The 11,254-nt window shown below is 47.1% G+C and overlaps 1 protein-coding gene across 5 annotated transcripts in view; it reads left to right on the top strand.

Annotated features, from left to right (window-relative positions):
• Window positions 1-8,666, top strand: part of TAPT1 (transmembrane anterior posterior transformation 1) — a 59,588-nt gene extending 50,922 nt beyond the window's left edge. For 2 of the 5 annotated variants that reach the window (XM_014466923.1, XM_014466925.2), the window contains one exon: window positions 167-2,327. In XM_014466923.1, coding sequence (XP_014322409.1) covers window positions 167-384 — 218 coding nt within the window. In that variant the 3' untranslated portion in view covers window positions 385-2,327. Of the gene's footprint in view, window positions 1-166; window positions 2,328-5,176; window positions 6,264-8,272 lie in introns of those variants that run through there. The other 3 variants (XR_002832324.1, XM_023765013.1, XM_023765012.1) reach the window with 3 other exon arrangements.
• The last annotated feature ends 2,588 nt before the right edge of the window (window positions 8,667-11,254 follow it).

Genomic DNA, 11,254 nt, shown 5'->3' with positions numbered 1-11,254 from the left:
GGTCAATTTACAGTTTTCTCTTTTATTATATAGGATAGATGGCTGCTTCTGCAATGTGCTGTTTGGTTATCATTACACTTTTGTTCAGTACCATGGTATTGGTACGCTCATCTTTAGTATGTTTGGAGGAAATCCTTTTCTAACTAAAGGCCCTGTTTTTCCACAGAAGAAACCCTGTCTGCCTCTGTCACCAACCAGCCTAGCCATCAGAAGGAAAATGTCATACCGTTACTTGTGACAAGTAATTCTGACCAGTTCCTGACAACTCCAGACGGTGAAGAGAAAGACATAACGCAGGAAAACTCTGAACTGAAGCACAGGTCCTCAAAGAAAGATCTGTTGGACATAGACAGGTTCACAATTTGCGGAAACCGAATTGACTGAGTTCTGCGGCTCCCTGTGCCAAGCGCCGAGGCCTGGGGCAGCCACAGTGCTGCCAGGGCGGACAGATGCGAAACGTGGCACTTATATATTTATTTAAAACTTAAATTATTAACAGAAAGCAAATCTGAGTAGCTTTCTTCCAGTAATGTGGCCTGGTTGAAGGTCAGGTCACGGAACAGCAGTGACCTCCAGCCTGGATGGCGTGGGGAGCCCCTCTTCCCCCGAGAAGCAGCAGTCACTCCGGCCCAATGGGAACAACCTCGAATCACTTCAGCTCGGTCCGTCTGTGCTTCCAGAACATCTGCTCTGGCCGCCGGCCTCTGCAGTGTAAGGGGATCTACCTGGGAAACAGAAGCTTTCCCCACAACGTTACCTGCCCTGTCCCATACTAGTTCCACAGACAGTTTCAAACTGCTTCATCTGCCAAAGCATTTAAAGAAGTAATTACACTTAAGTCAAGATAAATATTCTCACCACAGAATAATCCTGGAAGATGTATCTGAATTAATCAGAATAAAAGGCTACCTTAAATAAGACATGATGAATAGTAGCATTTTATAGGGGAAAACAAGCCCGAAGCCATTTTGTCTATTTAAAAAATATTAATTAATGAAGGTTATGCATCACTGAGAAAATGTTTATAATTTTTCAGTTTACTCTTTAAAGCAAAATGTGAGCCGTGTATTGTTTAATTGCAGTGGATGAAATAGAAATTACCTTACAAAGACGTACTTTTTATACTGAAAAAAGCAGAGCAGGGTTAACTTTAATGTATAGATAACTGATTACACTTTAAAACTAATTGCTTCATCAATTGTTACAGTTAAAAGGATTTGGTGTTGAATCGGCTAAAGAATTGTACTCAATTCAAAGGTGTCAACCTGTAACTGAGATTTTTAAGTGACAATTTTAAAGTAAATAAGTGGATTGAGCAGCCGTCTTGCTCAGGCTTATAAAGTGCATTAGCCTTTCTGTCTGGAGTGCCTGTGCCTGTGCCTGGGCTGGCCTGTGTCCTGTGGGAGCGTCTGTGCGGGACGGCACTGCCTGATGTGCCTGCGCTGGGGGAGGAAGCCAGTGAGGGGTGTGGGTGGCTGACTGGGCGTGGGGACGAGTTTGTGTGTAGATGTTGGGAACAGCAACCAAAAGGTGCTTTTTGGTTGGTTGAGGTCAAGATTCCATGTCTGCTTGCTTATTAGTTTGTGGCCTGCTTCATAAGACAAGCTGTTTCCCACTACATTTTAGCTTAAGAACCCTTCCTGCATCTTTATAAAAATTCTGCAGCCTCCAATTTCAGAGTGTCCAGATGTCACTGTTCTTTCCTTTGACCTTTTCATTCTGAAGTTCGGCTCCTGTGCTGCTATTTCAGGCACATGATGTGCAGAGGTAAATTTTAGGGGGTTTGTTTCCTGGGTGAAACGTAAAGCTAGCTTGAATGCTTTGGCTTTTCATGTGACATACAAGTGAATTTTAATGTTTTGCGTTAAGTGAAGAAATCTGAAGGTTAATGTTCACGTGGGATAAAAGGAAACTGTACAGAAATGCTTTTGTGAGACCGCGAAGTACTTCGCGTTAGAAATGAAAAGACTTTTAAGTTGCTTTGTGTGTTTCAATGAAGCACCATTTTAGAATTACTTTTTGTTCTCATCTTCTCTTCTCCACCAAAAAGAACAATGTCCACAATGAATAGGAATAGTTTTGGGGAAAACTTTGCCAAACAGAGCCCTAATCAGAGCAAGAATATGACAGGGTTGTATCTTTCACTTCAGCTCGAATTATTCTGTGACTGTGCTGTCAATTCCGCAAGATTTTAATTTCATTTGCAGGATATATTGGGTGTTCGGAATGATGTTCATTTCTTCTGTCAAAATGGCATTCAGTACTAATTTTATAAGTGCATCTTGTGTGAAACTCAATAAATTCAATTTTGTAATCTTTTTTAAAAAGGTCACTGAATTTATTTTCATGATGTTTACTGTTATATTTGGTAGAGTGAATTTCCCATTCTGTAAGAATTTATTTCTAATTTACAAGTGGCAGGACTAATTTGAATTATTCTTTTGGTCATAATGGTGGCAAAATGTTTGAATTTGTCTTTAGGAAACAAAAGGCTGAGTCTCGATCATAGACCATTTAATATCTGTCAGTACATGAAGGGACCTGCATTTTACAAGTGTTTTGAATGTCACACAATATGCTTTTCACATCTGGGAGTTAAGACAGGACTTTGGGCCAGCCAGTGTGGCTCAGTGGTTGAGCATCAACCGATGAACCAGGAAGTCATGGTTCGATTCCCAAGGCACATGCCTGGGTTTCCGCCTCGATCCCCAGTAGGGGGCGTGCAGGAGGCAGCTGATCAATGATCATTTCTCATCATTGATGTTTCTATCTCTCCCTCACCCTTCCTCTCTGAAATCAATAAAAATATATATATATATTTTTAAAAGACAGTACTTTGGTTTTAAAAATAATCTCAGCCACAACATAAGGTCAGACTCTTACTAGCTTTCCTTTGGAGTTGAAATGTAACACAGGGTCATTCAGGAGCTTGTGCAGATCTTCTTGGTACGTGGTACTTTTGTATTTTGTCTAGCATGTGGATGTTATATTCTTTACACATGGTAGAACCTTCTTATCATTAGGTCCTCAAAAATATTTCTTCTGCTCTCGGTGACTCAGCAGAGCACACACATCACAAAATAATTTAAAACCACTGCATTGTGAAATGTCTCAGCTTTATTTTTTCTTTCAGTGGAGATTGATTAATCGCCCGTGTGTCAGGACTATTGGATGCTGCGATCAGCAGTGGACAAAGTCCCTGTCCTCCTGGGGGAGGCCCATAGCAAACGCGTCAGCGAACTAGTGTGCTGGAGATAGCTGAGCCCAGGTGGTCTCCGCTTGGTTTCATTCTGAAATAAATCCAGTTGTTTAACATTTTTATGTAAGTTAAGTCTTATTTTTTTTCCTATTGAATTTGCTTTAAAAAGATAATTGAGTAGCAGTTTCAAGTGCCTCTATAAAGTACAAAGAAATAAGAAAATGCTCCTTTACTGAAGACCCTGGTTGTCCATACAGACAGAGTGCTAGCTGGGCACCGAGCTGTCCAGTTGGGGACTGCTTTCCTGAGTCCGTCCTGCTGTTCCACGTGGCCAGGGGACTAATCCTCACAGAGGGATGGAAGTTGAAGGGGTGTATGCCATTTCAGGTCCCTTCCACCTTCTCTCTGCTTCCCACCAGCTGGAACCCAGTGGTGTGCCCTCAGCCAGCCATGCAGACAAATGCTTGGCGCTCTCAGCACCCAGGGAAGGAACCTGGGCCCACGGAGGCCTCTGCAGAGCCTTCCACACAGCTCTGCCTACAGCGAGAGAGCAAAGCATGCCTTCGTTTCCAAGCCACGGAGTATGGAGGGGCTATCACAGCCCACGTCCATATGCCAGGGACTCTGAAAGGGCCCAGTGAGAGATCTTCATATAGAAGGAGTGAGGGTTAGGCCTGACTCTCTAAAACCTGTGCTTCTGAAATACTCTTGGATTCACGTTTACTATTGTTTTTAGGGAAAAAGATAAAGATTACTGTATGGTCAGCCTCCCGGCACCCTGGTCCGTCTTGAGCTGAACATTGAGCATGCTCATCAGTGGCACAGTCCTCTTTGATCAGATGCTCTACCAAACAGCCATGCCTTGCCCCTTCTTCCTCAGGAAAGTGGGGTACACAGTCAGAGCAGATAAGTATAGCCCGCCAGCACAGAGACGTGGAGGCAAAAGGACTTCATATGTCCAAAGAGCAGCACTGGACTTCCTCCACTCATGGTACGTGTCTGAGTGCCTGGCAAGTGCCAACCCACATGCTGAGAACACTTGAAGGGGGATAGCTTTATTCCAGGGAAACCGGAGGAGGAGGCAGGGGCTGTATCTTGGAGAGCTTTTAATGCCTTACCAAGAATCCTGGGCTTGATCCCATAGGCAATGGGGGAGCGTAAGTGGAATCTGAAGTTGGATTGCGGTATCTACCAAATGAGAGGATAAATGGAAAAAAACGACTGTAAACTATAAAGTGTTAAATAACTTGTTCAAGATCACACAGGAGCACCCATCAGAGCAGAGTGAAACCCCATCCATTCCTCTGTGCTGTATGCTGCTTGTGAGAAGAGGGGGAAGCACAGGCCCCCTAAGGAGGCAACTGCCGTAATTCATGCCAGACTAATAGGACTTGGGATGTAGGGCACAGTGACCTTGTGGATATCAAATGTGTAGGATGTTCACCCCTCCAGGAAGTACAGGAGAGGGCCAGCTGGTGTTGGAGCCAGGACTTGCTCTGTGTGACACAGCAAACCTCAGTCTGCTCATCTGTAAATTGGGCCTAATACCCACTTCTCAGGGTTTGGGGAGGAGCAAAAGAGAATGCATCTGAAACTTGGGTTACGAATGCCATAGTGCTGTACGAATCCACATTGTGTTGACCATCATTGCCTGAAGCCTCAGAGCCTAGTTCAGTGGTCCTCAAAGTGTGGTCCCTGGACCAGCAGCAGCCCAACATCTGAACACGTTACACATGCAGGTTCTTGGTCCCACCCAGACCTGCTGAGTCAGAAACTGGGAGGGGGCCCAACCACCTGTGTTTACGGCCCTCCAGGGGATTCGCACGCATGTTCAAGTTTGAGAACCGCTGGCCCCGACCTGGACCTGAGAATTAGGGGGCCAAAAACAGCTCCATCTGCTTCTCCCAGGAAAGATTGGAGAGACGAAAATAGAATCTGGGGCCAAATTCTGTTTCTGACTAATGTCGTTTGCTCAAGGCCAGGTAACTGGACAGAACCAGGGGTTCCAGATGTCCTCAAACGCCAGCGCTCCGCCCACCATACCCTCAAGGCTCCACCCCTCCCACAGCTGTGGAACCTTCCAGACTAGCCATGCAGAGCCCACAGAGCACTGGGTCCAGGCACCACATGATGCTCCAGAGCTCTGATCACCAAGCCAAGATGAGAACGGAGGAAAGGACACAGTCCACCAGGTGGAGCAGGTGAGCACCAGCACCCTTTGTGAGAATTCCTTTGGCTCACAGAGTGTGACCTCTGCTCTAGGATCCTGAGATGGAGCACACAAGGCAGGCAGGGTTCTTCTCTTTAGAAGCATATATTACAGTGGAGAAACCAGAGAATACACGTGGGAGCAGTTGAGGTTTGAGGAGGTTGATGGATGCTGTGGAGAGAACAAGGTAATATGATAATAGGGACATGATGCTTTCCTGACACTGGCCGGTCAGGGAGGCCTCTAAGAGGTGATACATTCCTGGCCAGTGTGGCTCAGTGGTTGAGTGTTGACCTATGAACCAGGAGGTCACAGTTCGATTCCCGGCCAGGGCACATGCCCGGGTTGCAGGCTCGATCCACAGTGTAGTGTGCGCAGGAGGCAGCTGATCAATGATTCTCATCATTGATGTTTCTATCTCCCTCTCTGAAATCAATAAAAATATATTTTAAAGAGAAAGAAAAAAAAAAGTGATAGATATGTGAGCTGGGAAGGAGCCTCATTCAGGCAGAGACCAGCAGTTCAAGCTGCTGGGAGAGAGTGAGCAGGTGTTTTCCAGCAGCAGCTGGGTGAGTATCTGATCGTAATCAGCGCTCGTCCTGACATAAACTAGTCCCCCTCTCAGCCTCCCACTGTGCTGGATCCTGAGACAGGCCAGTGTCCTGACCTGGTCAAACAAGTCAAGTGATTTCGTGCACCTCATAGCATCCACGTACTAGTACCCGGGACTGCCCCCAACCCTTTACCTTATTCCTCGGCTCTGGCCAAGAGGTGCAGACACCCATTTCATCCTGCAGCTGCCCAAAGTGTGCCTTGTACATAAGTTTCCTTAATAAACTCGGTCAATTACCAGAATGGAGTGCCCAGCTCTTTCTCCCGTCTTTCGCTGCCCTCTGCTTGTGGAGGTAGAGTTTCAGGCCAGGGGTCTTCTCTTGGGTCTGTGTGTACTAACAGATTTCAACATATACATGGGGGAGGCGGGTGGGGAGAGGCACACACATTTGGCCCATAGCAGAGAGTTACTCTCGGTCAGGCGTTCCCAGGTCCAGCTTCCAGCAGCCTTTCCTCCCAGAGTGCATTTCTCCACCCACAGGCCAACCCACCACAGGGCTGTTCGCCTGGCTTGGCGCTGTTTCTCCAGCTGTGCTCATGTTGAGACTGTGTCCCTGCGATTTTCTCTCCTGGAGGACACGTTTTCCTGGTGTCTTTTCACGCACAGTCATTGCAAATGCTCCACGAAGTTCTGCTGACACTTGTCCTCTGGATATTTCCCCCAATGGCTTTGAACTTGAGTCATTGTCCAGGGGCCAAGGCATGGAGAGCATCGGACATATTGGGTGCTGCCCGGGCGATACAGCACTCAGCATCCTCTCACTCCCCTCCATCGTCGGGGCCCCAACAGGCTGAGGACAGAGCAGTCGGGCACGAAATGATCCCCATTCTGTCTAGACTGGACACAAGACCCCCTAAGAGGAGGGCTGGGCTCAGTCTCCTTTATGTTCAGAGAACAGTCTCTGTTCTCACCGGTGGCCTTCACCGTCCACTGAAGGAGCACTCCACCGTGTCTTCGATGGTGCCCCCTCCTGATATCACAGTGAAATCCGGCTCCTGTCCCTTTGAGGTGTCAGCTTCCTTGTCATGAAGGTGATGGTCAGTGAGGATGGACACAGAAGGGGTCCCATTCCCATGATGCCTTTGCGACTCTGCCCGTAAAGGGGAGATTATCTAACACATTTTGTGGACACTGCAGAGATGTATACTCCCTGAACAAAGGAATCTTACTTATTATCTTCCATTCATAAACTCAACAAACGAAGCAGGAAGACAACTCCCTCCCCCCCCCCAAAAAAAAATCACTGCACTGTGTTGCCTATGAGCATGGCCTCTGAGACTCGCGGCGGTATTTTCTGGAATGATGCTGTACTAGGCATGTGTCTTTATGTGCTACCTTGAGTCCTTGGGAGATGGTGGCCAATAAAGAATTGATAAACAGAAACAAAACCTCCATTCTCTGGCAAAGTTGGGCTCCCCTGGACTGCCAGCTGAGAGAAACAAATGATCATGATGTGATGATGCTAACCCTTGTATTTCTGGGGGACCTCATACTTTCTGGGACTGGGTTTCCCATCCATTTCTTAAATGGAGGAAATCAGCTCAATACCTTTCATTTTCCAAGTAGGACAACAAGGCCTGGGAGGTTTAGATAACCGGCCCTGCCACACCTGGCTAGTGATGGAGACAAACCCAGGCCTCTTACCCAGCACCCTGAGTTAGTCCCCAGGGTCCCCTGAGGAGAACACCCTCGTACCACTGAAAGTTAAACTCCTACGATCACCTAATTAAACCCGCATTAATGAGCTGTCATTTTAGCACAGATGACTGCTCTCGTTGTCGTCTTTCCTCCTCTTTGCAAAAGTCCTTTTACTTCCCACTATTTAATTGGGTCGCACAACAGCCCCCTGGCAAGGGCTGACCTGGTTTAAAAAAGCTGAGGCTGTGGCTGCTCAGCGCAGTAAAGAGACCCTAACTGTGGATTAGAACCTTCTCTGTGTCCATGAACTCAGCCTCCACTCAAAAGGCAGCCCCCTAGCCCCTGGGGGTCACCCTAGACCGGGTCATTTCCCCTCTGCTGTTTTGACCAAAGGATAATAAGCTTTTACTTTTGAGTAGACTAGCCATTTACAGCTCACCAAGAGCCTGCAACCACAGCCCACGGGCTGTTCGAGGGGCCTGCGAGGTTGTAAGGAGTGGGACTCGTTTGTGTTTGTGGGGGTTTCTCCCCACGTCTGGACACCGCTAAAGGACTGTAGGCGCTTCAGTTCCTTCGTCCTGCACTCACATTTCTGTCATGTCTACTTTTATAGGTAAGACTTGGAGGCTTCGGGGAAGCAGCAAGTTCAAAGGAACACATTCCCAGGATTGGACGAGCAGCAGGGAGTTGGAATTCTTTCAAAATGTAATTTCCCGCAAAACTGCCATTATTTGAGCTAAAGCCAACCAACTGAGACCCTGTGGTCTCTAGAGAAATTTTGCACCCCTGACCCTTAACTACCTAGAAGATCTTAAATTAGTGGCCCATAATGAGAGATGATCAGAGATACCTTCTGCCCTATCAGTAGGGCAGGGCAAACTACTAATTACTGAACACCTGTTCTTGTCCTGAGAACGCCCTTCTCCTCTCTGGAGCCCCAGGGTATCTAACCACACACCTGGCTCATAATTTGATATGTACCTATTCCCCCGCCTTTTTTTCTTTATTGATTAAGATATTACATATGTGTCCTTATCCCCCCCCATTGCCCTCCAACCCTCAACCCCCCTCATGCCCTCACCCCCTTGGAGTCTGTGTCCATTGATTAGGCTTATATGCATGCATACATCTCCTTTGGTTGATCTCTCTCCCTTACCCCCACCCTCCCCTACCTTCCCTCTGAGGTTTGAGCATCTGATCGATGCTTCTCTGTCTCTGAATCTGGTTTTGTTCATCAGTTTATGTTGTTCATTATAATCCACAAATGAGTGAGATCATGTCATATTTATCTTTCTCTGACTGGCTTATTTCGCTTAGCATAATGCTCTCCAGTTCCATCCATGCTGCTGCAAATGGTAAGAATTCCTTCCTTTTTACAGCACAGTTTTTTAATTCACTCATCTGCTGATGGGCACTTAGGCTGTTTCCAAATCTTAGCTATTGTAAATTGTGCTGCTATGAACATAGGGGTGCATATATCCTTTCTGATTGGTGTTTCTAGTTTCTTGGGATATATTCCTAGAAGTGGAATCACTGGGTCAAATGGAAGTTCCATTTTTAGTTTTTTGAGGAAACTCTGTACTGTTCTCCACAGTGGCTGCACCTGTCTGGTTCCCTTTTCTGTCTCGGACCCACTCGTGTGACTTTCCATTTCCTCGCCGTTCAGAATGTTGCAGAAGCCATTTCTCACCCGGCTGGTCAATTCGGCAGTAGTAAGAGTATTAACCATGTCTCTTATTTTGTATTTTTTTAAATATATTTTTATTGATTTCAGAAAGGAAGGAAGAGGGAGAGAGAGATGGAAACATCAATGATGAGAGAGAATTATCGACCAGCTGCCTCCTACATGCCCCACACCTGGGATCCAGCCTGCAACCCGGGCATGTTCCCTTGACGAATCGAACCCGGTATCCTTCAGTCTGCAGGCTGATGCTCTATTCACTGAGCCATATTGACTAGGGCTCTTATTTTGTTTTGTTTTGTTTTAATATATTTTTATTGATTTTAGGAAGGAAGGAAGAGGGAGAGAGAGATAGAAACATCAATGATGAGAGAGAATCATTGACCAGCTGCCTCCTACATGCCCCACACTGGGGATCCAACCTGCAACCCAGGCATGTGTCCTGACTGGGAATCTAACCTTGACCTCCTGGTTCACAGATGGACGCTCAACCACTGAGCCATGCCGCTAGCCGGGCTTATTTTGTACTTTTGATGCTTTGACACCTTGAGCCTTGTTGACTCTGGAGGGATTGCCCTTCCCAGAGCTGGCAAATTCTAGCAAATGGCTGACCTGTGAATCCAGAGCCCGTGCCCTCAACCACTTCTTCTCTAGGCTCTCATATGCAAGGCCAGGCACTAGACAGCTAGGGTCAGCCCCTGTGTCCCAGAGCCCACTGCAATTACTCTCACTCGCCACCTCCAGGCTTGTGAAAACCATGGTAGAGGCTCTGTCCACATTTCTTCCTTGTTCCCTCTGCCTCCTGATGACCTTGGCCCTGTGTGGCCCCGCATAGTGTCCCACGCCTACTGTTTCCAGGGATCTGTGAGGATAATATGCTTCCTCATGACAGTCACTTCCATGATGGTGTGTCTTACAAACCTGGTTAAACAAATCCCAGCTACTCTTCAAACACTTCTGGAAACCCAGTCTAGAGCCCCTGTCCTCAACATCCTTCAGATAATTGGGTAAGCACCTAATTTCCTGCACTGTCTTGCTTCTGGTCTAGAAACCACTAGAGGGTTTTTGTTGCCTGCAGTTACCCTTGATGGTAAGCTACTTTCCCCATACCGGCCAGGACAAAGGCCCACAGCCTGGCCTCAGGCACCCAAGCCCTGAAACAGGTAGCTGGCTCTACCGACACTGGCAGCTGGCCCACAGCCCATAGGCTCAGAAGTCTTCCTCTCTCTGAAAGCATTTCCCCAAACACAGAAGATTTCCCGGGCCAGTGTGTGACCTATTTTGGCCAGCCTCCAAGCAAAGCTGTTGCCTAAAAGAGTGTTTGAAATTCCTTGAAACCTGGATCACTTCCCTGCAGTGACCTGGGCTCCAGGTTAGGTTTCGGTCCCTGGAGAAGAGGAATGCAAGACTTCTGAGAAGCTGAGCTAAGTGTTCTGGAAAAGCCCAAATGGATGGTGGGATCTTATTCTGGTCATTTTCAGGTTGCAAAAAATATTCCAGTCCCATCTCAACTCGAACTTTCTTTTGTCTTGATTTTTCAGCTCATATCTCATTCGAAGCAGTGGCCCTTCCCCCAGCTCAGGTGGGACAGAATGGTGTGTGCCCTTAAGCTCATCTCTTTCCACCCCTCTCCCCCATAGGCCTTGCTGTGCCTGGCTCCTCCGGAGTCTGGGGAGAAGCATGGGCAGAGGGAGAGTTGTGACAACAGGGAAGTCCAGTTGAGCTCCTGTTGGAATGAGTACCTGGCCCCTAAGACCTGCTATGTGGTAGATGCCCGGATTTTGGCCCTTATGCTACTTTCCTAGGATGGACCTAACAAAGTACCACAAGCTAGGTGACTTATGCCAACAAAATTTATCCTCTCACAATTCTAGAAGCAAGAAGTTCAGAATCAAGGTTTTGGCAGAGCCGTGT

Source organism: Myotis lucifugus, unplaced genomic scaffold, assembly GCF_000147115.1.
Source record: "Myotis lucifugus unplaced genomic scaffold, Myoluc2.0 scaffold_367, whole genome shotgun sequence".
Classification (NCBI taxonomy): Eukaryota; Metazoa; Chordata; class Mammalia; order Chiroptera; family Vespertilionidae; genus Myotis; species Myotis lucifugus.
The sequence above is the reverse complement of the archived record's forward strand: the minus strand, read 5'-3'. Positions and strand labels throughout refer to the sequence as shown.